The sequence below is a fragment of the Schistocerca nitens genome, chromosome 5, assembly GCF_023898315.1.
Source record: "Schistocerca nitens isolate TAMUIC-IGC-003100 chromosome 5, iqSchNite1.1, whole genome shotgun sequence".
In the NCBI taxonomy this organism is placed as follows: Eukaryota; Metazoa; Arthropoda; class Insecta; order Orthoptera; family Acrididae; genus Schistocerca; species Schistocerca nitens.
This window is the reverse complement of record NC_064618.1, coordinates 450,151,109-450,178,323: the sequence shown is the minus strand read 5'-3', so window position 1 is coordinate 450,178,323 and position 27,215 is coordinate 450,151,109. Positions and strand designations below refer to the sequence as shown.

General features: G+C 37.7%; 1 protein-coding gene across 1 annotated transcript in view; it reads right to left on the bottom strand.

The window, feature by feature from the left end:
- Nucleotides 1-11,413: 11,413 nt before the first annotated feature.
- Nucleotides 11,414-27,215, bottom strand: part of LOC126260171 (alpha-L-fucosidase-like) — a 111,295-nt gene continuing 95,493 nt past the window's right edge. Inside the window, exons 7-9 of the mRNA XM_049957435.1 lie at nt 22,779-22,941; nt 11,816-11,963; nt 11,414-11,729 (exon numbers count right to left, since the gene is read on the bottom strand). Of these exons, the coding sequence (XP_049813392.1) occupies nt 11,628-11,729; nt 11,816-11,963; nt 22,779-22,941 (413 nt within the window). The 3' untranslated portion in view covers nt 11,414-11,627. The remainder of the gene's footprint in view (nt 11,730-11,815; nt 11,964-22,778; nt 22,942-27,215) is intronic.

Sequence of the window (27,215 nt, the reverse complement as noted above, 5' to 3'; positions counted from 1 at the left end):
AAGTCTCGAGTGACGATTTGAACACAATCGCCCTGAAAATGATGCTGCAGCCGCTCCTGTGGGGCAAGAACATTGGACAGAGCACCTAACATGACACAGCACGGTAACAACGTTCTAATTCACAGAAGGACTCAAATGATGACAATCGGAAGACAAAACATCTAGCACAACTTGGGCGCCACTCAAAACCTTATTCAGCTATATTGACAATGGATAATAACCACAAAGTACGTGCACAGTGTTCGGAGCAGCCGCAGATAGAAGAAAATGCTACAGCTGTTGCTATTGGTCGGCGCACACCACGGACAGAGCGTCAGATGCGGCGCCTAGCACAATGTAGGCATAAATACTGGGCTTGTTCCACACTGAAATAAGCATCATACAGCATCTGAGGAAGACTGCGAGTCACACAGTTGAAATATGGTGCAGGAAAGACGCGAATAACGGGCAGAAAACCGATTAATCAACATGACAACACCTCACTGGGAAAGCTTGAAGAATTACAGGTAGAAAGTGAAGTGAAATGAAACAGGAGGGTGATAGGTAATGAAGCTGCACAAGCAAGAGATGCATTCAATGCATTATGCAAGACCTAGAAGGAAGAGATTTAAACTGACTACAGACTATAATGGAAAATGTCTTTCTAAATAAACAAAAATGGAAAACAAATGTGAATCATACTTAATATGCACTTTACAAATATAATGGTTAAGATGATAATGATGATGGAGTAATATACCTTACTAATTGTTAAGAATTAACCATTTTCTTTCAAAATTACAGCAATTACTTACGAAGTTTATGAAATACTGCTGTGACTGCGTAATAGGATAATTGAAACAGAAATGGAATCCACAGCTTCCCAAGTTCAGAGACGCTATAAAACTTATAACCTCCATGATATTTTTGTTATGTTTTTGTCCAATTTGATACACCAGCTCACTTATTCTTGTATCACTCACCTCGTGGTACATTTTGTGTCTGCAGATAGCAGAAAGCAATGCTGTTGTACAGTTTAGGTTAATTACATGTTATCTAAAGCTGAATTAATTTTGTTTAATATTACTAATATTTCCTGTCCTAGCCTTGCTTTCGAATACATATTACAAAATTGTAATCAGGGAATGAAACGACATTGGTGTTCCTAATACAGTGATGCTGTTGATCAGTGCCATTGTGGCAACTTTAAATGCATATGGCATGAGCAATGAAAGAACCTGCATTTTTTTCAAAATTTGGATTTCAAAGTCATATATGTTGAAAGTAACATTTCTCTTCAGTGCAAACACTAGCATTGAAGCACTTACTTTACTTTCCATGGTCATGCATCACTCTGTTAGTAGTGAACCAACAATCACTGATTATGCTGATCTGTAAACTCATTCCAATCCTTAAAATAATTTGGCCTCTCTTTCTGCTAATCATATGAAACAAACAACATTTAATCATTTATGAAAGAGAGGAGGAATCATAATGACGACATTGTGACATGACTTGCAAATGTCATTCTTTTATGTTTCATGACAAATATATATAAATAGAGTTGTGAAAACTACTATGATGGAAATGACAGGAATCACTCCATGAAAGGTAAATAAAAGGACTAACAAAAACTAACAGAAACCACGATTAAGGATACATTGTACTATCACATAAGGTAAGTACAGGCACGGCATGAGAATATCAGAATTGTGATACAAATTATATTGTGTAATGAGCCTGGGAATTCCCTGATTTCTCTGTTCTTGATTCTTCTGCTTGATTGAACTGGTATATATCATAACTCATAAGCCTACTAGCCAGTTTGTTGCTCTTGTGATAACAGTATCACACAGTTTTGCTGGACTCCTATATTGATGCAAATTATACTTGTGGTCAGTATTGTATAGTTATTAGACTATAGTGCTTTTATTTTACTAAAATGAATAAGTGATTGCTTAATGCAAACTTAAATGCAACATCTGCAGAAGATCTGCATGCTCTTCCTGAATTTCCTGTCTCACCTAATTTACCTGAAACTCTTAATCTAAAAAGTGAGCTTATTGAAAAAGAATGGAAAACCAAAGCAATCCAAAATAAATAGATTTTGTGATTCCTGGTTAAGCTTGCATAAGTGCCGTGGTTGGTTACAGAAAAGCAACAAATGGGGGGATGGATGTGATTTTGTATACTGCAAGAAAGTGTTTTAACAGTGCATTGATCTAAGATTTTCAGGCACACAAAGTCTACCAACTATATTAATCAAATGACAACTGTTGCATCTACTTCTAATATTTCAGTGCTAAATACCAATGCCAATGACATAAAAAAAGCAAAAATTAAATTTACAGCACTTCTCACTGTCAGTAATTTACCATTCAGCACATCGGGTACACTGATTCCCCTTCATAAGAATATCTTTTCTGATTCAAAAGTCGCTCAGAAGATTGCTTTAAATTGTATGAAATCTCCAAATGTTATTAAGGATGTGTTAGGGAAGTCATTTTCAGAGTGTGTCAGGTGTGTTTCTTTCAGTGATCTTGACTGTAACTACTGATCTAACTATTACTGAACAATGCACATTAACAGTCATGTATTTTGATATGGATTTAGGCCAGATTAAAACTAGTTTCTTTGAAATGTTTGAAGTTTAATCAGGTACTGCCGGAACATTATACATGGCAATGATAGATTTTTTAAAATCAAAGAGCATTAATCTTGATAATCTTGTTGGTTTTATCTTGGACACAGTAATTGTTATGGTTGGAGAGCATTGTACAGTTTTTTCCAGCCTTAAAAGAGACTTACCACATATAGCATGTCTTAAATGCTCGTCTCATATGATTCATCTTTTGTTTCTAAAGCACGCGTAAAACTTCCAAGAATCATCGAGGATTTGCTGAGAAACTTAGATTAGGGTCTCATTTCAGTAGAAGTTTTGGGAGGAGCGAGACAATTAAAAGAATAGGGTACTGGAACAGTATAATACACTTAATGCTTACTTGAGAAATGTTGTCATGGAAACCCATCTTCAGCTACAGAACATATGCTTTCAACTATGGATAACACATTTACTTTGGCATATTTGGATTTCATGTCATATGTTTGAGATACACTTACAGATTTTAACATCCTTTTCTGCAAGTGAAGTCCCTCTCCTTCACAGACAGATGTGAGAAGTAGAAAAAATGTTAAAAGCCCTGTGTTTAATTATTTGTGTTTATTCAGTCGTTCATTCATTTTGTATAGGCCATCTTTGGACCACATTCTTTCAACTATTTTACTTTACATGTTCTGATGTTTACCCAGTGCTCCTGCATTCATTCTCTGTGTTGCTCCTTCCTCTCCTGGGTCCAGGCCTTTCCTGTTTTTAGTTTTGGCTTTTCTTGGAAACCCTGCCATGCCATAACTTTCTCCTTGTGTGGGACATGCTCCAAGATGTCATCATGTGTGATCCCCATTTCTTTAAGATCTTTCTCCACCTCTGTGAACCAGGCCCATTTTGTTTTCTTCTCCTGAAAGTAGGTGAGTCTTCAAGGGCTCATTCAGGTCATATGTCCACAAAACATAATCCTTCTCTTCTGGGTGGTATTGGTTATCATCTCTCTGTGGAATACAGTTCATGATTATGATGTCTTCTATATTTCCCATTCTCTTTGATGGGACCTAAGATCTTTCTCAAAATCTTCTTTTCCTTGGCCTCCTGCTTTTTGATTAGGCCTTTTTTGTTCATTACTAGGCATTCAGAAGCATACAAGCATATAATTAAAACTGCAGTAATGCTTTAACTTTGCATTGAACAATACTGATCTTTTGTTGTAGATGTTTTTGATTAAATGGAATGCCATTTCCATTTTATTCATGCATGATATGAAGGTTTCTTTCTCTGATAAGGTGGCTGTTATCCATTTTCCGAGATATTTAAACTTTTCAACTTGCTAATTTTGCCTTGACCCACTACAAGCTCCCTTGGTTATGAATTTATGTTTATTATAAACTTCATTTTCTCAAATGAAATTTGGAGGCCAGCCTGTGTTTAGTTACAATTTTGACGTTATTAAGACAACTCCAACTTTGCTGTTAAGACTATACAAATCCAAGGCACTTCATTGAATTAGATAAGATATACTTGGATATTGCTACACAGGAAACATTTGATGGACTCAAAGCCAGCAATGAAGTACATCAACAGGACATATATTGCTTTTACAAGAGTTGCTTGCATTTCTATGTAGATCTTGTATCACAGATCAAAAGATGATGACTTCTCAGATCCAATTTTTGAAATAATTTCCATAGTGGAACCTAAAGTAGCCCAATCCTACGCTATTAGTGTGCTCCCTGCCGCCGTTGGATAAGCAGCTGCAGCAGCAAGTCGTATACTCCTAGCTCACTCATTTGTTACATAGTTTAATTCTTAATTTCTTTGCGTGTTTTTGGTACTTGCATTGTTTAATTAATAAATTTCGGGCGTATTATAGTATTTGAGAGTTGTAGCATCGCGTTTTAGTACCTGAATAGTGCAAAATCGCGCAGTCTCCTTCCGCCGCTGAGCAGTGTGTCAGCAGTGCGCAAGTAGCAGCATTACTGCATTTACTAGGCAATCTTGTATTTTAATAACCGTTTAAATTTTGTCGATTTGTTTGTGCTCTCTGTAGATTAGTTCAGACGCTCTTTGCACAACAGTTTTTAGCATGGATAGGGACTGCAACTGCTGTGTTCGGATGCAGGCTGAGTTGGCATCCCTTCGCTCCCAGCTTCAGGCAGTGTTGGCTTCGGTCACACAGCTTGAGGCTGTTGCCAATGGGCATCACTGTGGGGGTCCGGATGGGTGTTTGTCGGGGACAGCCAGCTCGTCCCACACATCCCCCGATCGGACTACGACTGTGGTTGCCCAGGATACTGCCCGCATTGAGGCTGATCCCTCACCTGTGGTAGAGTGGGAGGTCGTCTCAAGGTGTGGCAGGGGGCGAAAGACATTCCGGAGGGCTGAACGGAAGGCCTCTCCAGTTTGTCTGACGAACCGGTTTCAGGCTCTGTCTCAGGCTGATACTGACCTTCGGCCTGACATGGCTGCTTGTCCTGTTCCAGAGGTTACCCCTCAGTCTGCAAGATCCGGGCGGTCGCAGAGGGTGGGCTTACTGGTATTTGGGAACTCCAACGTCAGGCGCATAATGGGGCCCCTTAGGGTAATGGCAGCAAGAGAGGGGAAGAAAACCAATGTGCACTCCGTGTGCATACTGGGGAGAGTCATTCCAGATGTGGAAAGGGTCCTTCCGGATGCCATGAAGGGTACAGGGTGCACCCATCTGCAGGTGGTTGCTCATGTCGGCACCAATGATGTGTGTCGCTATGGATCGGAGGAAATCCTCTCTGGCTTCCGGCGGCTATCTGATTTGGTGAAGACTGCCAGTCTCGCTAGTGGGATGAAAGCAGAGCTCGCCATCTGCAGCATCGTCGACAGGACTGACTGTGGACCTTTGGTACAGAACCGAGTGGAGGGTCAGAATCAGAGGCTGAGACGGTTCTGCGACCATGTGGGCTGCAGATTCCTCGACTTGCGCCATAGGGTGGTGGGGTTTCGGGTTCCGCTGGATAGGTCAGGAGTCCACTACACGCAACAAGCGACTACACGGGTAGCAGGGGTTGTGTGGCGTGGGCTGGGCGGTTTTTTAGGTTAGATGGCCTTGGGCAAGTACAGAAAGGGCAACAGCCTCAAAGGGTGCGGGGCAAAGTCAGGACATGCGGGGACCAAGCAGCAATCGGTATTGTAATTGTAAACTGTCGAAGCTGCATTGGTAAAGTACCGGAACTTCAAGTGCTGATAGAAAGTACCGAAGCTGAAATCGTTATAGGTACAGAAAGCTGGCTGAAGCCAGAGATAAATTCTGCTGAAATTTTTACAGAGGTACAGACGGTGTTTAGAAAGGATAGATTGCATGCAACCGGTGGTGGAGTGTTCGTCGCTGTTAGTAGTAGTTTATCCTGTAGTGAAGTAGAAGTGGATAGTTCCTGTGAATTATTATGGGTGGAGGTTACACTCAACAACCGAGCTAGGTTAATAATTGGCTCCTTTTACCGACCTCCCGACTCAGCAGCATTAGTGGCAGAACAACTGAGAGAAAATTTGGAATACATTTCACATAAATTTTCTCAGCATGCCATGAAGGTTTTCTTAGGTGGAGATTTCAATTTACCAGATATAGACTGGGACACTCAGATGTTTAGGATGGGTAGTAGGGACAGAGCATCGAGTGACATTATACTGAGTGCACTATCCGAAAATTACCTCGAGCAATTAAACAGAGAACCGACTCGTGGAGATAACATCTTGGACCTACTGATAACAAACAGACCTGAACTTTTCGACTCTGTATGTGCAGAACAGGGAATCAGTGATCATAAGGCCGTTGCAGCATCCCTGAATATGGAAGTTAATAGGAATATAAAAAAAGGAAGGAAGGTTTATCTGTTTAGCAAGAGTAATAGAAGGCAGATTTCAGGCTACCTAACAGATCAAAACGAAAATTTCTGTTCCGACACTGACAATGTTGAGTGTTTATGGAAAAAGTTCAAGGCAATCGTAAAATGCGTTTTAGACAGGTATGTGCTGAGTAAAACTGTGAGGGACGGGAAAAACCCACCGTGGTACAACAACAAAGTTAGGAAACTACTGCGAAAGCAAAGAGAGCTTCACTCCAAGTTTAAACGCAGCCAAAACCTCTCAGACAAACAGAAGCTAAACGATGTCAAAGTTAGCGTAAGGAGGGCTATGCGTGAATCGTTCAGTAAAATTCTATGTACCGACTTGACAGAAAATCCTAGGAAGTTCTGGTCTTACGTTAAATCAGTAAGTGGCTCGAAACAGCATATCCAGACACTCCGGGATGATGATGGCATTGAAACAGAGGATGACATGCGTAAAGCTGAAATACTAAACACCTTTTTCCAAAGCTGTTTCACAGAGGAAGACCGCACTGCAGTTCCTTCTCTAAATCCTCACACAAACGAAAAAATGGCTGACATCGAAATAAGTGTCCAAGGAATAGAAAAGCAACTGGAATCACTCAACAGAGGAAAGTCCACTGGACCTGACGGGATACCAATTCGATTCTACACAGAGTTCGCGAAAGAACTTGCCCCCCTTCTAACAGCCGTGTACCGCAAGTCTCTAGAGGAACGGAGGGTTCCAAATGATTGGAAAAGAGCACAGGTAGTCCCAGTCTTCAAGAAGGGTCGTCGAGCAGATGTGCAAAACTATAGACCTATATCTCTGACGTCGATCTGTTGTAGAATTTTAGAACACGTTTTTTGCTCGAGTATCATGTCGTTTTTGGAAACCCAGAATGTACTATGTAGGAATCAACATGGATTCTGGAAACAGCGATCGTGTGAGACCCAACTCGCTTTATTTGTTCATGAGACCCAGAAAATATTAGATACAGGCTCCCAGGTAGATGCTATTTTTCTTGACTTCCAGAAGGCGTTCGATACAGTTCCGCACTGTCGCCTGATAAACAAAGTAAGAGTCTACGGAATATCAGACCAGCTGTGTGGCTGGATTGAAGAGTTTTTAGCAAACAGAACACAGCATGTTGTTATCAATGGAGAGACGTCTACAGACGTTAAAGTAACCTCTGGCGTGCCACAGGGGAGTGTTATGGGACCATTGCTTTTCACAATATATATATAAATGACCTAGTAGATAGTGTCGGAAGTTCCATGCGGCTTTTTGCGGATGATGCTGTAGTATACAGAGAAGTTGCAGCATTAGAAAATTGTAGCAAAATGCAGGAAGATCTGCAGTGGATAGGCACTTGGTGCAGGGAGTGGCAACTGTCCCTTAACATAGACAAATGTAATGTATTGCGAATACATAGAAAGAAGGATCCTTTATTGTATGATTATATGATAGCGGAACAAACACTGGTAGCAGTTACTTCTGTAAAATATCTGGGAGTATGCGTGCGGAACGATTTGAAGTGGAATGATCATATAAAATTAATTGTTGGTAAGGCGGGTATCAGGTTGAGATTCATTGGGAGAGTGCTTAGAAAATGTAGTCCATCAACAAAGGAGGTGGCTTACAAAACACTCGTTCGACCTATACTTGAGTATTGCTCATCAGTGTGGGATCTGTACCAGATCGGGTTGACGGAGGAGGTAGAGAAGATCCAAAGAAGAGCGGCGCGTTTTGTCACAGGGTTATTTGGTAATCGTGATAGCGTTACGGAGATGTTTAATAAACTCAAGTGGCAGACTCTGCAAGAGAGGCGCTCTGCATCGTGGTGTAGCTTGCTCGCCAGGTTTCGAGAGGGTGCGTTTCTGGATGAGGTATCGAATATATTGCTTCCCCCTACTTATACCTCCTGAGGAGATCACGAATGTAAAATTAGAGAGATTAGAGCGCGCACCGAGGCTTTCAGACAGTCGTTCTTCCCGCGAACCATACGCGACTGGAACAGGAAAGGGAGGTAATGACAGTGGCATGTAAAGTGCCCTCCGCCACACACCGTTGGGTGGCTTGCGGAGTATAAATGTAGATGTAGATGTATTAAATCCTTGCTCCCTATTGTAAAGAGGTTTCCTATTCTTCAAAAACTCATCAACTTGCAGCAGCTAAATTCTGAATGGAGCTAAGCTGGAGAATGAGAAACTTGTATAAGTTGTATCTAAACCTGCCACTGTATATGGGAAGAAATGTTTTCATATGAACCTGCAGCCACAACTCCAAATTTGCCAAATTTACAAAAAGTAATCTTCCTTCTTCTCTGTTTTCCCTTTTCCACTGCCTCACTGGAATGAGTGTTTACTATGATTAAAAACAGCTCATAGGAACAGACTGAAAACTGAATCAATAGTAGCATTGATTGCTGAAAAAGAGGGCCTAGAAGGCGAAGGAGGATGTGTTTCTCTTGAAATGATGAGAAGCAGTGTATAGCATCGCTCAGTGTCAGGTACCTTGGGTTAGGTTAATAAATGTTTAGTTTTTAATTTTTTGTCTAATTTATGGTCTTTTTCTTGAATGTACGCACATCTGCAATTATTTTTGAAATGGAGGGTATTTTGAGGTAAAATAGGATAATTTGAATGATCCTATGTGGGTAATTTAATTGATAAGCATTGATAACGCTGGTTACTAGGAAGGTACTTTTCAGATCATAATTCATTCAAAATTCCTTTAAATGCTTTTTGTATAAATTTCTTGTTATTGTAAAAATAGGAAAGAACACAAAAATGACTATGGAAGGCAATAGTAGCAAGGGACTTAACACTGAGCAAAGTGAATTTGCTAAGGTATAAGTTGTAAATCCACACAGTTCAGAATGTGATCTAGAGCTGTGATATGAAAGTAATGCAAATATTTTAACTGATAATTTTTATGTGTGTTTATGGTGACTGTGACTGTCATCCACATAATGTAATCATTCAACATGATGACGCTTCATATCAAGTAAATGTTCCAACAGATCAGCAGTTCTCAACTTTTTTCAACTTGTGAACCCCTTCTACAATGATATGAGTTGGATGAACCACTGACTTTTAAATATACATACAGCAGACATGCATACAATTTAATTCCAAATAAAAGGTTTAATAACCTTAAATTAACTTGACCCTTAATGGTTAAAAATCTAAAGTTATTGTAGTTACTGCTTAAAAGTTACACAATGTGTAGGACAAGTTGTAAAAATAAACACAAATTTTCATTGTAATTACTCACCTCTTCCTTAGCATTCAGTGAGAAGGTTGCACCTGATTTCCATGGCACAGAGATTTGAAGCCAGTAACCACAGCAGTTAAATAAAGTCTCAAACCAATTTCAGCACAAAATCTGTTTCTGTATTTATTTTTTAAATAGGCACAACTTTTGGCACAAATATGTGGATGAAAGCCATTATGGCTTTATTCACTAACACTGGGAACTGCTTTAAACATAACCAAAAACCAGTTAATGACAATGATTTATAACTTTTCTGTAACTGATAATCAATGGAAATATTAAGAAGCTTGTCTTTATCATTTACTTGTAATGTGGATTCTAAAATTGTTGGTTGTTTGAAGGGATTACAAATCCAGTTGTTATTACTGGACATAGCAGGGAAATATTCTGTGAAGATTTTTCCAAGACCAGTTGAATGTTCTTTAATTGTGCTCTTGACCTTTTTGTCCAACGATAGATGGTTTTCCACCAGGAAGGAGCGAAGTGTATCAAAGCACTTGGTTTGATTCCTATTGAAACATGCTTCCCAAAACTTTAGTTTTATAATGAATGTTTTGATACCATCTTGCACAATATTAATATTGACATTTCACACCTGTAGAGACAAGTTTACGCTGTTAATTTTTAAGAAAATATCTGTCAAATAATCTAAAGTCTGAAGTCAGATTTCATCTTCCATGCACACTGCTTTGTGAAAAGCATGGCTGTTGAGAAAAATTTAAACTTCATGTTTAAGCTCATATGGGCTCGAAATAATTCTGTCTCAAGATAGCCACCTAACTTCAGTGTGAGACAATAAACACTTGTAAATGCTTTCCATTTCCTCACAAAGTACTGGAAATATGTGGAAAGTTGTAGGCCAAACCTTAATAAAATTAATTATTTTCATTGCATCATCCAGCACAGATTTCATCCATCAGGCATGTGTTAAGAAACAAGGACCTATCTGTGAATGCAACAACGTGTCCAAGAAGCATTGCTTGTTGCAAACAGATCAAGGTCCTCCCCACAATACAGACCATTCCTTGAATTTGGTTACTGGGTACTGGCAATGCATTTTATTTAATTTTTTGAATATCGGCTTAGTGGTTGAATATACTGGTATGCAGTGTGTATCTTGATGTCCATTTCATTTAATGAGCATATAATGCAATCAAATCTTGCTCCTTGAAAGTAAATAAATTTGATAAATTGTCTGAGATCTAAAGAACTGAGGCAAACAAAGATTTTTTACCATATGAATTAGAAATCATGGATATGCTTCGAAGCAGGTGTTTTATGGGAGTTGCTCATATTTAATTAATAATATGTTTCATACTCTTTAGGATGTGCAGTATAAGGCTTTTTTGTTAAGATTAAGATTTAACTTGTTCATTAACATTAATGTTTTGTGAGATAAAGTGCTACTGTCAAATTACAAAAAAAAGAGATAACTGCCAATTATCACTTAAAAAAAGAACGGAGTACTCAGACCAAATCAAACAACTATTATGAACTCATTTCTTTTAGTTTACTCTATTTTTCTCCTTAAGATTGAGGTATAGTAAGAATTTGTGTGATCCATTGCTTTTGTTCAATACATAAATATTCAGAAACCAGTGGCAGAATAATGTATATCCAGGGAGCACAAAGGCACAGGCAGGACAGGTAACAAATTGGCAAGGCATTAATTGAAAACTGTTATCAACAACAACTTTCAGTTCAGAGGAGAAAAAATGCACAGTGTTTTTATTACTATAAAAATGTGGTGTTTACATAACTTTCACACAGTTTTGATGGCTCACTCTCAAGTAGAACAATACACTTCTCTGATTATTAGCCAATAATACAATTACTGATATTTAAGTATAGATATTTCATATATCTGCAGTTACACTGTTTCTTTTCAAGCTCCAAATTAATATGCAATGACTTGTTCCATCTGTCAATTTTGAACATTTGTAAATCTCAGTACCCAGGCCCAGTCATTTGCCACACGCTGCTTGTCTGGAAGAGTTATTGCAATTCCATTTTCCAGAGTCTGCCACTGAAACAGAAGTGGAACTGGAGTGTAATATGTATTTTCTATTTATGTGAATATGTAATAATTATTAACTGCAATAATTTTTGTACCTCAAGAGTGCCATTGACTCCAAGCATAGTAATAACTGAGTCCTCTGATAGCGATGGTGCACCAAGAGTAATGACATTGTCTGTAGGCCAGTTCAGCAATGTTGCATAGACAAATACTTCTGAAGAGTTATTTCCACTTTTTGTGTACCTTACATGAACAGAAGACTGAATTTAGTGTCATATAGTAAATGACTTACAAAATATATTATTAACTAGAGTAAACTAGTGTACTTAATATTTACTGACAATGTAATTAAAATACGTTCTTCTAACTGCAGAAAACTCACTATAATGGAATAAATCATAATTACAGAATTTATAGTATAAAAACTGTAAGTTTCTTCAATAGAGAAGTAAAAATTCTTTCTTCTATAGTGTCAGGCCCTTTTATTTTATACCTTTTAAAATTTTCAACTTATGCCATCTTGAAAACCTGAATATAAGAGGCAATAAACCAGTATAAAGAGATAAAAATACTTGTTTCAGTACTTGGACATGTTACCATATCTAGTAGTTCACATTCCTCAAAAATACCTTTATTTAAATCTTTTACCCACCTTTACCCAGCTCCATGAAGCAGTCGTGTATGAAATATTAAAACCCTATCACTTATTGTAGAAAAAACGTAGAAAGATTAGAGTTTAATACCCCACTGACAGTGTGGTCATTAGAGATGAAGAACAAGATCTGACTACATAGGATAGAGAAGTAAATCAGGTCTGCCCCTTTCAAAGGAACCTTCCCAGCATTTTTCTGGAGCAACTCAGGGGGAATCACAGAAAATATTAATCTGGAAGGCCAGATGAAAGATTTGAAATGTCATCCTCTCCAATGTAATTATTTTGTGAAAACAACAGTTCTACCTTGCTCAGTACTTATAAGAACACAGAAGAGTTATGGTAGCGTAATTATTTGTATCTGAGCAAACTGATTACATTTTGATTTGATTCACTTATTATTCATTACTCATTCCCAGATTATAGAGGATTTGTCATCAGAATACAATGAAAATAAATAGCTCAAAATATATATTGACATAACATATGTAATATGCCTTCATGAGGATAGGATAGCATAGGTCAACTGTGGCCTTTATAAAGGAATCACCCTAATATTTGTCTGAAATGATTTAGGGAAATCAGGGAAAACCTAAATCAAGATGGCCAGTCAGAGCAAACTCCATTTTTCTGAATAAGAGGTCCGTGAACAACTGCACTGCGAAACTTTTAAAGATGGCGCCGAATGAAACTTTGTTCTGTAACGATGTCTCAGTTTCCTTAAAAAGTGATAGTGACGTGTGTAAAATCTGCGTAAAAAAGGTAAAGAGAGGTATCCTATGCATCCAGTGCAGGTCGTGGTATCACGACAAATGTGTTAAAGTGAATCTAAAATATATAAAAGACGAACATGACTGGACATGCCGTCAGTGCGTTGTGAGTGTCACGAAAATCGAGGTAATGGACACGATAAAATCAAAAGAAAAAATAATAAGTGTGCTTACAGAGGATTTAATGACTATAAATACGAAATATGAAGAACTTCGGCAGAAATATCAAGAACTGGAAACGAAATACAAAGAGATAGAGCGAGATCATCGTCTAGCACAAGACAGCGTTGTTAACAGTCGTTCTGCGCAAAAAACGTGGCGTTTGCCGAAAAAAACAAACAAACAGACAGTGTGTACAGTTCCGGCGATACCGCTAGCAAATAAATTCACAACACTAGACGAAGACTGTGATAAGACAAAGAACAATGACGAACAAAAATCAGTGACGAAACTTCCAATCGAGTGCGCAGCCAAGAAAACATCTAATACGAAAAATAAACCAGTGAATATCAAACGACGAGTTGCTGTACTTGGTGATAGCCACGCCAAGAAAATTGCCGAAAAAATAAATGAGTACAGTACGTTATTCACGGCAACAGGTATGACGAAACCCAGTGCACCTTTGACTGAGATAATTAAGAGCAGCAACTCACTTAATGAGCTATCTAAGAATGATGCCGTCATAATCATGGGTGGAAGTAATGATGTATACAGAAATGAGAGTAAACATGCGACCCAGTGTTTAAAAACTACATTACTTGATCCGAAAGTTCCGAACATCATAGTTACTGGTTTGCCTCACAGATACGACCTGCAAGACAATTCCATCGTAAATCTGGAGCTTGCAAAAGTAAACAGACAGTTCTACAAAATATGCAAGTCCCAACAAAATGTAACATTTCTTGATCTTCCAGATGCAAGAGATTTGTTTACGGAACATGGACTACATTATAATAACGCTGGCAAGTCATACGTTGGCAAAATGCTAGCGAAATTAATACAAAAAGACGACGACGTTGCAAGAAAACCAATTGCTGTGCAACCAGTTTCGACCAAGGAAATGGATAAACGAGAAAACAATTTCAAAATCGCAGCCACAGCACCAGCTGAAACAGGAACATCACGTCCAGAAGATGAGAAGGTGCCAGAACCAGCCTCAGAACATACAGCAAAGACTGAAATTATCGTCAAGAAAACTGTACCTACTCATCATCCAGATGCTCACACACAGGGAAACTGATGAAGGAGGCCAGTTCTATCCGAATTTGGCCCAATACAACGAATCCAGAACAAGCAGTCAACACTCAGGTGGACGTTCTGTTACTTTATAGTCAAATTAGTTTTAAAGACCCTCTACCTAATAATATATGCAGTAGTAATTTCGTTATGCACTTAAACATAAGAGGTCTGTCTGAAGGAATGATCAGGAAGCTTTATGATATAGAAATTTTGCTAGAAAGTGTGAAACAATCTGTGAAAGTAATATGCCTTAATGAACATTGGCTAAAATCTGAAAATATCAGTCTCCTAAATAAACTTACAGGTTATAAAGTGGCTACCAGCTTTTGTAGGACCAATGGGTATGGAGGCTCTTGCATATTAGTTCATTCCACGGTAGACTATGATATCAGACAGAATTTTAGCCATCTGAATGAAGAAGGCACATTTGAAAGTTGTTGTATAGAACTTAAAGAGTATAACACACAAATTATCAGCATATATCGCACCCCTGGGTACCATATAAGCTATGTATTTTTAGAAAAGTTTGATACATTGCTACATAAATTAAAATGTGAGAAACTGTACAAGAAAGTGGTTATATGTGCTGACTTCAACATAGATATAAGGACTGATGACAAATTTTTTTCACACTTAAAAGAACCTGGTAGCCACAAATGGGCTAAATCTCAATTTCGATCAGTATACAAGAATTACAGCAAGCTCTGCAACATGTATTGACAATATTGTAAGTAGTTATAGTTATTATGTAAAAGAAAAGTTTCTTCTAGATTTAGGAGTATCAGACCATAAAGCACTATTTGTATCACTACCGAAGCAAAATTCAGTCTGCACAACAAAAAGATGTAGGAATTTCAGTCACGAAAATGTGGAAGTATTTTGCAAAAAAACTAAGCCAAACCAAGTGGACAGTCAGCAAACACACTTCCACAAGTGACAATTACAATAACTTTTTAACTGAATTCTTGGGTATAGTCAATGAATGCTTTCCTTTTGTAACAGTGAGGACCAGGTCTCAAAAAAGTAGATCCTGGGTAACAAAAGGAATTAGAGTGTCTAGTGCTACTAAGAGGAAACTGCATATGGAGGCAAAAGTAAATCGAAGCCCTCAATTTCTTAAGTATGTAAGCACATACAAAAAAACATTTGACAAAATAGTTAAACTAGCAAAACATACTGCAAATAACGACTTCATTTCAAATGCAAAAAACAAATCAAAAGCTGTTTGGTCTGTTATAAGAAGTGAAGTTGGCAGTGAGGCAGAGAGAAAATGGCCTTCTAAAATAGTGATAAATGGTAGAGCTGTTACAGACCCCAGTGCCATTTGTGAATCATTCAATGACTTTTTCATAAACTGTAACAAATTTGGTGACTGTTCACCACCAAATACAAAGCCCAATATGACAGATAGCAATTGCACATGTTTTAAGTTTTCTCATGTTTCCATCTCAGATGTCATCAAAATCATAATGTCCCTAAAAAATTCAAAATCTGCAGGGTGGGATGATGTTCCCACTGAAATAATAAAAATAGTCCGTCACAGTATTGCATATCCACTCTCTTTCATAATCAACCAATCATTTGATGAGGGATGTTTCCCAGATCGATTAAAATATGCAGAAGTTCGGCCCATGCATAAAAAAGGCAAACAAGATGAATTGGGCAACTATAGGCCAATCTCACTGTTACCAATTTTCTCAAAAATATTTGAAAGAGCTGCATGTGATCAGATTGAAAATCACAATTCATCTAACAGCATTATCTTAGGCAATCAATATGGTTTCAGAAAAGGCCGCAGCACAGTCCATGAAATAAATGAATTAGTCACAAAAGTCAGCAGATGTCTTGATGATAGAATGTGTGTGTCAGGCATCTTTTGTGACCTGTCCAAAGCCTTCGACACAGTAAATCATGACCTGCTTCTCCAAAAATTGGCACGCTATGGTTTTCAAGGCAAATCTCTTAGCTGGATGTCATCATACTTGGCAAACAGAAAACAAAGAGTACTTATTAACATCAATGGTAAGAAATTTCTCTCTGGCTGGAAAAACACTCAATTAGGTGTTCCACAAGGCTCAATATTAGGGCCACTGCTTTTTCTATATTATATTAATGATATGCAATGTCAGGTCCAGTCTGATACTATCCTCTATGCAGATGACTCAACAGCTGTAGTCTGTTGTAAAAATGAGGTAGACCTAATTCGTCATATTGAACAAACACTTGGGGAAGTGGAGGCATGGGTCAAAAACAATTACTTGACATTAAATTTTACAAAAACAGAAATTGTTCATTTTGCCACAAAACAATCTGCACAGTCATAAGTGAAATAAGGTATATGGACAAAAAATTAGAGACAGCAGACTGTGTCAAATTCCTTGGCGTGTTAGTCAACAAAAACCTGTTATGGAGTCGCCATGTGGACAACGTACTGGGTCGACTGAATAGCCTTGTATATATTATGAATATCTTGTATAGTATTACTGATTTAGCTGTAAGAAAAACTGTATATAATGCATATTTTGTTTCAGTCATTAGGTATAGTATAATTTTCTGGGGGTCTGAAAAAACAAATTTACTTAGAGCTTTTAGACTACAAAAAAGAATCATCCGAGCAATGGTGGGAGCAAAACCAAAGCAACACTGCAAACCTTTATTTGTAAAACTGGATCTAATGAGCATTCCAAGCATATACATCTGTGAAACTCTCGCTTTCACGAAAAGAAACCCACAACTTTTTGAGGGCAACTTCTTCTTGCATCAATATGATACTAGACATAGAACGAACTACATGTTACCTACCCACCATTTAAAATCATATGAAAAAACCCCATACTATATGGGCATGAAATTTGTAAATAAAATATGGAAAGATATGGATGACCCAAATGTAAAAGGTACCAAAAGAGACCTGGAAAAATATCTGAAAGATAAATGTTACTATAGTGTAGAAGATTTCATGAATGGTAATAATGCATTATAATTGTAATTAAAATACCTCTTTGAAGATGTTACACCATGTATATTATTAGTTTATTGTCTATTTTTAGTATTGTTATATATAGTGTAAAACTGACAAGTCACCTATGTCACAATCTTTGATTGTATAAGGCATGTTATGTGATAATAAAAATTGAATTGAATTGAATTGAATTGATTACTTCCTATTGTGCAACAGACTTTGATTTACATACAATTTGCTTTGTTACACTGGAAGTGAAAATCAAAGTTTCTAAAAGCTATGCCACAAATAATCAATCAAAATTACTCATAGGACTTGGAGTTTGACATTTTGTGCAATAGAGGGGTAATGCCCACCTTATCCTTAGCACCTGATAAGCTACAGATTCTCTTGGGTCATACCAAATGGCAAGCATCTGAGGAACTCAACCAATCTTGTCAGAGCACAGGTAGGGTGAACTTGGAGTTCCCACATTGGAACTGGCGAGTTCCATCATTTCCTTATAACCATATACTCTTGGCTCACTTCAGCAGCAATTTTCAAAGCATAGTAGATGTTGATAGGGTGGATAACTTGTGAGGCAAAATCCATTAGTGGCAACTTCCAATGCATCTTCTGTGGCACAGTTTTATTAGTCTTGGTCACATATTGAATCCCTGCCCAAGTTGACATGTTTTTCTAGATTGTATTGGGGAGAAGATGGAGCTTACAAGAATATCTTCTCCGGCTCCCATGAAGTTGGATGTTCTGTTAGTAGGTATCAGGTTGTGTGTGCCACTAGTGGGAAATAACACAAACCTACAAAGAGAGCTGGAGTAAGCAGTCCTCCTCAAGTATATGCTGTAAAGCAATGTTTAATAAATAATAAAAGAACATGAACTGTTTGTTACCTTATGATTTTTGATTGTGACATAACAATGAAGGCAATTTTTTGAGTATCACCTTCCTATTACTAAAAAGTATTTGTTAGATCAAGGCCACTTAAGAAATGGGACTCTCTTGGTAGACACATCAACTTCCTAACAGGCTACAAGTCTCCAAGGTGTAAAACTACTGGAAAAAGTGTACTATTGAAATCGAATCGCCCAACACCTCGATCTACAATGGGTACATTGTGGCATAAAGCAGAGACATTATAGATATATCTAAAGAAGAATTAAAAAACTGGTGGAATCTACAGGGGATGGTCGACTTTTTTTAAAAAAAAAGAAAAAAGAAAAAACCTAGGCTAAAGGACTGTTGAATTTGGGAAAACAGCAACATTTATTCTTGTTTTCAGTGGAAGAGTTCTCCCAAAGCTCACCACAGGATATATTTGTCTTAAGATGGGGCTGTTCATTTGAAACATGATGAGCTGCCTTAAATGCCAGCATACTGCTCACACAACACTGACATCAAAGGAAGAAACAATTCATAGAAAATGCAGTAAAACTGCTCTTGGTGGAGTTACTTGTTTATTTCTTCTGAAGTGCCATAATTGTGCTGGAGATTACCCTGTCTGGAGTAAGGAGTGTTCTGTGCACCTAGAAGAATAGAATATACAGAAGCCCAAGATAAGAAATGAATTACTTACACAAAAGTAAAAAGATCTATGAAACCTTGTAAATGCAACATTCACTGCTTCATTTGCTTTGCTTTGTAAAATACCAATCCATTCGTGCATTCCATTAAAATGAACTATAAATGAGTTGTCTTCTTTAGAAGTGGCCTTCTATAGTGTTGTGCTTGTTGCAGTCAGTATCATGGAGACATGCTTTAATACTTCTCTTTCATCATAAACATAAATTACTAAGTTGTCCAATGTGTATCTTCAGAGTAGAGTTAATCACATCAGAGCAATATTTTACCATGTAGTGTGGAGACTGGTGTATTCGGATTTCCTGCACTACAATAACTCCTGCTACCTATTTTTAACAATAATATGTCTTTTCACACAAATGTTTGCATTGTCAAGACATTGTGAGAGTAAAGACATTATTTGAATGGACTGAATAGCACATTCAGTTAACCTGAATCTCACAGAGATTGTTTGGATACTTTTGGAAAATATGTTGTATAGAAGATGCCACTACATCAGACTCTTCAGGACCTGCAGATCACATTGAAAGGGGCATAGAAAAATTGGTAAGCTCTTAGAAAGTGTGTTACAAGACAATGCCAACATCTAAGAATCTATAAATGCCACTGATGGAAGTGTGGGACAATGTACCTACAGAACTACTAAACAGTATTATGGAGGGTGTCCTAAACTACCACAGAATATGCAATGATATTTGAGAAATGTGCCTATGCCTCAGTGATGCAAGGACACTACGTTACTTTGAGTGCAGATTTCTGTTTTTTTTTTTTTTTTTGTCCTGTTTCCATTTATGGTTGATAATACATTTATACTGTGCGGATAAAACAACCTTAAGCTGCACAGAATGTAATTTTATAACAACTTTTGCTTTTTAGATGGAACCAACTGATGCTCACATCTGATGGGTGAAATTGCTTGTTATAAAATCACATTACGTGCAACTTGTGGCTGTCTTATCTACATATTATTTACCATATCTGCTGTGTCCCAGGCAGACCATGCCTGTGATTGATAATTTTATATAACTGAAGCTGCTTTATTCTCTTTATATTCATATGCTCCTCTAATTTCCCAGTATTTATGTTAATAGAAAACACAACACAGCATATGATAGCTCTGTAGGGCCAGTGTCATTTTTGGAACAAGTTGTTGCAGTAATTTCATAAAATTTACTGTCCACAAAACCTTTGAAATTTACTATCCACAAAGCTTAGATGTTATGACCTAAATTACAATCTAAGACAAGCAATGATAGTAAACAGAGGACATGTCAATACTAGAGAATAAAGTCTTTGCAAATTTCATTCCATGTATTTAGTTGGACAGTAATTATGCCTCAAAGACAGGAATGTGAACAATCTATGTAGATGTCTGCATTTGAGAGAGGACATATAGCTGGGCTCAAAGAAGCCATTTCAGGTAGTCGGCAAATCACTCAACATTTGAATAGGAGAAATGACACTATTTGATAATATTGGCAGGAATGGGTGAATCATGGCCAAATACAGTGTCAAGAATGAAGTAGTCGGTCTACAGAAACAACAGAACATGAGGACTGAACAATCATCAGAGAGGCATTTAGAGCCCAGATTCTTCATTATCATCGATCCAACATGCAACTGATGCTTCAGTGACCACAAGGACCATTAATAGGTGGCTCACAGAAAGGTTTCTGAGCTCACGGCACCCTTTGCGCTGACTGCCATTGACCTCTGTACACCAACAAGCCCGTTTGCAGTTGTGTCAGGCACATTCAGCCTGGGATCTCATTCACTGGATTGGAGCTGTCTTCAGTGATGAATACTGTTTCAAAATGACCCCTGATGACCAGCAAAGACCTGTCTGGAGATGGCCCAGACAGTCTGGCTGTCACCCACCATACAGTCCAATAAGCAGGAGTGATGGCCTGGGGTGCCAATTCATTTCACAGCAGGACCCCTTTGGTTGTTGTTTGCAGTACCCTTACAGAGTAGCAGTATGTCAATGATATTATATGCCTCATTTTGTTGCCCTTCATGGCAAGCCATGCGGGGCTTACATTTCAACATTTCAGCAAGATAATGTCTGCCTGTGCAAGGTGAGAATTTCTACTGCTTGTCTTTGTGCTTGCCAAACCCTGTCTTGGCCACAATGTCACCAGACCTCTCCCCAAATGAGAACATTTGGAGCATTATGGGCAGGGCCCTCTAACCAGTTTGGGATTTTGATGATCTAATGTGACAGTTGGACAGAATTTTGCATGATATCCCTCAGGAGAACATCTGACAACTCTGTCAATCAATGTCATGATGAATAACTGCTTGGGTATGAGCCAGAGGTGGACCAAAACATTATTCATTTGCTCAGTTTGTGAAGGTCTTTCTGTACTATGAATTATCTATTTTTTTCTGAAATTATGATCATTTGCTTGTCAGCACATGTACATCACATCTACCAATTTCCATCCCCATTCAGATAATACCTTTGTGGTGTACCATTTTTTGTCTTGGAGTGTAAAAACAAAGTTCATTGCTGGTAGTGTGTAACTACTTCAAGACAAGGAATAAGTGTCATATATTTATCCCTTAAAATCATGTCCTGATCTTCATTGTTGCATCAGCATAAAGTTATCATTCAGAATTCATGACAGTTTCAATGCTCTGATGTAATTTGATGTCTTCCGATTTACTACTTTCCACAGAGTCAGATTTACAGTAAAACCTCAGTACCTGTAATTATATAATATTCATGAGCAACATTTTGACTCATTTCAATATTAAGTTTTAGAAACAACCTTTGAGACCACACTCAAATGTTTTAAGTACTTCATTATATTACAACTAATGTCTTGCCACACCAACAGGCACACAATGACAGTAATCATATACATAGATATCCACAATGACAGTAATCATATACATAGATATCCATCAATAAAGTTGTTCTTGAAGTGACTGTGTCATTATATAAATTTCACCACAATCAAAGTCATTTTGTTGCCTAGCTATGATTTACAGCAAAGGTGTTAATATTTAATAAAATATTCAATGCTTGATTATAGCAGAAAAAGGAGAAAACACTTTCCACCTTTAAGGGCTGATTTATTGTATTGCCTTAGGTAATTTCTGCCATGATATCAATGAATGAATGCAGTAGGGTTACATTAATTTTCTTTCTGGCATTAAAGAGATCCCTGCGAAGCTGTGTGGCAATTATTCATTATTTATTATTCATTGCTTTACAGCATATTCATGAGGAGGACTGCTCACTTAAGCTCTCATTGTAGGTCTGGTGTTGATTCCTACAAGTGGAACTCGCAATTTGATACCTACTAACAGAACATCCAACTGAAGGAGATATGATTGTAAGTTCTATCTTCTTCCCACAAGAATCTAGAACATGTCAACTGAAACAGAGATCCGTTACATGAATAAGCCTAATGTAACTGTGGTAAATCCATCTAGTACACTTTAAAAATTGCTGCTGAAGCTATCCCAGAGCTTGCAGCTATAAGGAATTCATGGTACTCACCAGTTCCAGCACGAGAACTCCAAGTCCACCAAACCTGTGCTCCATCAAGGTTGTTTTAGTTTCTTACAATTTCTTACTGTTTGGTATGACCCAAGAGAATTCATAGCTTATCAAATGCTATGGATAAGGCAAGTTTTTTGCACAAAATGTCTAACTCCAAGTCCTATGACTAATTTTGATTGATTTTTTGTGACACAGATTTTAAAAACTTTGGTTTTCACTTCCAATGTAACATAGCAATTAAGCAGAATGAATAAATTCTATTTCCATCAGCAAATTCATGAGACATCAGTATTACATAAATATATCTGGTTTATTAGAAGTAAAGTTGACATTTTTGCTGTACCATACTCCTGTTGTTGTAGGGTCTTCTTGTGCTGTCCATGGCTGGGAAGCATAGATAGCTTCACCATTTATTTGAAGCCATGTTCCCATATCCCTTAAGCGCTCAGCATAAATTGGCATTATTAAACCATCCTTTGTTGGTCCAACATTCATTAGCAAGTTGCCTTGTCAGATGAGAGTAAAAAAGAAGAAAAGAATTATTTGACTGATTTATAATAAAAATGAACATAATTTTAATGGACTTTTTCACAAATAGTGATAAATGCTGTATATTTATTGTTACATGAAATGTTGAATGAAGCAACGAAGAGCAGATGATTTCATAGTTAATTATATCAATTGACCCTGCCTAATTCAAGCAAATATGACAGGAAAGGATATTATACACATGTATACTTGCTGTATGCTCCTATGGTGCTTGACAGCTGAATCAGGTAGAGTAAATAGAAAAATGCAGTCTTGTTTGAATAGAAGAGTAGAAAATAATATTGATGTTCATGAAACAAAAAGAAGATATAACAAATATAGGGGGCAAAAGGAAGATGAATTCACACTTAATTCCATAAATATCCATTTCAGTAAGTTATAATAAATAAGAATATTCTACTCAGTTTAGGAAATATGCAAACTAATTGATTCTTTTATTTAATAATTATAAATAATGTAAACTGCTTTAGGAACAAATAAACAACTAACTATCATCATGAAAATTTTGCAGTATGTAGGTTTTACTGCATCCTGTTATCTGCAAGGACACAAAAGAATTTTGTGCAGTGCATTTCATTTGTATTCTATCCATTTTTCCAGTCATGTTAATGAATCATTTTCATGTCTTCAATCATTTTATGTTATACCCCATAAATCCATACATTTTGAGTCTGGAGTAATAAAAGCCAATGAAAACTTAAGATTGTGATTTTAATGCTTCTGGTGCTTTACTTAGTTACCCCCACATCCAGATGGGTACAATCCACAGAATGTTCATACAATCATATGAAACTGTCAAGAAAGCCCTTTCTTGGGATGTTGTTTCATTTGTATATCACAGTGGCTTAAATCTTGATTACATCATTAAAGCATTGAGCCTTCATGTGAATATTTATTTTTTGGAATAAAAAAAGCCACTCAGTGCCAAACTGAGTGAATATGAAGGTTGCTGAAAACTGCCAATTGTTTTTTCATTAGAAACTGCGCTACAACAGCAGCCATCATGTGTGCGCGCATTGTCATGTAGCAAGTAGAAATCGTTCCCACTCCCTTGCTGTGGACGAACCGGAATAATACTTCCAATTTACAATGGTCTCATTGGGAACAAATTCCTTGTGGATAATGGCATGAGGATCAAAAAGAGTGATGAGCACTATCATCACTTTCAGTTTTGTCAGTCACACCTTCCTTGGTCTTTGTAAACCTGAAGTTGGCATTCTAAAACTTCCCAAATGTGTTCTATAGGATTCAGGTCGAGACTCTGTGCAGGCCAGTCCATTACAGGGATGTTATTGTCATTTAACCACTCCACCGCAGGCTGTGCATTATGAACAGGTGCTCGATCATGTTGAAAGATACAATTGCCATCCCCAAATTGCTTTTCGACAGTGGGAAGCAAGAAAGTGCTTAAAACATCAATGAAGGCCTGTGCTGTGATAGTGCCATGCACAACAACAAGGGGTGCAAGCCCCCTCCATGAAAAACATGACAACACCATAACACCACCGCCTCCGGATTTTACTGTTGGCACTACGCAAGCTGGCAGATGACATTCACTGGGCATTCATCATATCCACACCCTGCCATAGGATCACCACATTGTGTACTGTGATTCATCATTCCACACAATGTTTTTCCACTGTTCAGTCATCCAATGTTTATGCTCCTTACACCAAGTGAGGCGTCACTTGGCATCTACCGGCTTGATGTACAGCTTATGAGCAGCCACTCAACCATGAAATCCAAGTTTTCTCACATCTCATCAAACTGTCATAGTACTTGCAGTGGATCCTGATGCAGTTTGGAATTCCTGTATGATGGTCTGGACAGATGTCTGCCTATTACACATTACGTCCCTCTTCAACTGTTGGCAGTCTCTGTCAGTCATCAGACAAGGTTTTCCTGTATACTTTTGTGCTATATGTGTCCCTTAACGTTTCCACTTCACTATCACATCAGAAACAGTGGACCTAGGAATGTTTAGGAGTGCAGAAATCACGAGCACAGATGTATGATGCAAGTGACACCCAATCACCTGACCACGTTCGAAGTCTGTGAGTTCCGCAGAGCACCCCACTCTGCTCTCTCACACTGTCTTATGACTACTGAGGTCACTGATATGGAGTATCTTGCAGTAGGTGGCAGCACAATGCACCTAATATGAAAAAACGTATGTTTTTAGGGGTGTCCGGATACTTTTGATCACATAATGTAAATCCCCTATTTACCACTGCCTGCCCACAAAAGACTGTTGAAATTCACATCTGCCACTTACAGTTGTTAGTTAAAGCTGGCATCGTAGTTACTGCACTGACATTGCTTATATGTCAGGAATAAAATCAGTCTCAGTCTACAACATAAATGTGGGATATCTCCAAGGAGCCTGCTTTAAATAATGGTGAAATCTACTTTCAGCAGCATAGTATTGACTGTGTTGAAAACTACAATTTTGTAATTGTTTTGTATAGCTTAACCAAGCAACAGAATCTGAATAGACGAATGTGGGATACCTCCCAAAACCCTGCTTAAAATACCTGATAAAACCTTCTGTTATCAACCATGGACTGAACTTAAACATTATTTGTCTCCCTAGTTTGACACATTATTGCGCAAACATGCCAGTGGATTCAGGAATTTGTTACTCTGTGCGTACATACTGAATTTTGTTTTTACCTCAGAGTGCCATGGCTAGTGCAGAAAATTATGTGTTCTTTTTTTAATTCATGAATTGAGATCTTAGATGAGAGCTCCTACTATGGGGAGAGATGTTCTTCCAGAAATAGATATGGTGGATGTCTGTCAGGTAGGTTACATTACAGCCATGCATATTTTGGCTGATGAGGGTAGAGAGGGTTGTCATGGGAACAGGAACTGGACTCTTTAAGTGCTGGACTAATCTTTAGCTTAATAAAGATATGAGCGAGGAAACAGTGGGAATCAAATATACACACTATTCCAGGTCTGTTCTGCAAAGTATTACATCTGCTTTGACTGTGTGACAACACAACACTACCAACACAAAAAAGAAATGGCATGGTTTCCCATGAACTGTGAGACAAATATACAATGCTAGGTCGTGTAGGGGTTACTAAAGCCACAGTATTTACCGTTGTAGTTGTTGTGGTCTTCAGTCCAGAGATTGGTTTGATGCAGCCCTCCATGCTACTCTATCCTGTGCAAGTTTCTTCATCTTCCAGTACCTACTGCAACCTACATCCTCCTGAATCTGTTTAGTGTATTCATCTCTTGGTCTCCCTCTATGATTTTTACCCACCATGCTGCCCTCCAATACTAAATTGGTGATCCCTTGATGCCTCATCAAGTGGAAAATGTAATGTCTGAATCATTTCTAGAAATGCACGAGAATTCAGCAAAGAGTAAGAAGTTTAAGTTTGTATTCCATACTCCAGGGTGTGTGGGTAAGTGTCTCTTTATGGAAACTCCTTCCTACCCGTTTCTTGTGGATGCCTATACCAACAAGATTTTGCAGGAACAATATTGCTTTTATTCTATCAATTCCTATTTGAGTTCCCTGATAATATCTGTTACACTATCATATTACCTATAGAAACCACTAATAATAACAACATCTCTGAGTCCTTCAATGTCTGTACCCAGATTGGCTTAATAATTATGTAATGATTGTAAATACTGCATCAGTAAACTAGAACAGATTACTTTAGTGTCTTACATTATCTTTTTAACAGCTGCACTGTACTTTTTGCAAAATCCTTCCAACAAATCTAAATTTTCTGTTTCCTTATCCTACTATTCATGAGCTTGTCCTCTTTTATATTGTTTCATAATATTATCTTTATGTATTTATTGTGAGCTCCAAATATTGTCCTCTAATATTACAAGCTGAACATTACTTCAGTCTTAACTACTCCAAAGTGCAATTCAACCTTTTTTAAATTCTGCAGTATTATGAAAAGGATGGATTATTAATCACCACAAAGACAAAACAATGAGTTGCAGATAGGCACAACAAAAGAGTGTTCACATTTAGATTTCAGCCAAAGCCATCATCAGAAAAGAAAAAAACACACTGATTCATACAAGCAAGTACACCTAACACACAAATGAGTGCTATCTCCGGCAGTTTCATCCAGAGCACAACATTTGTGTTGAATGAAAGCAGCAGTCTGGACTGGGCAGGGAAGAGGGTGGTATGGCAGAATATAGCGAGGAGAGAAGAGCACTGTCTGGTGAAGCATGCTGGGACTAGATT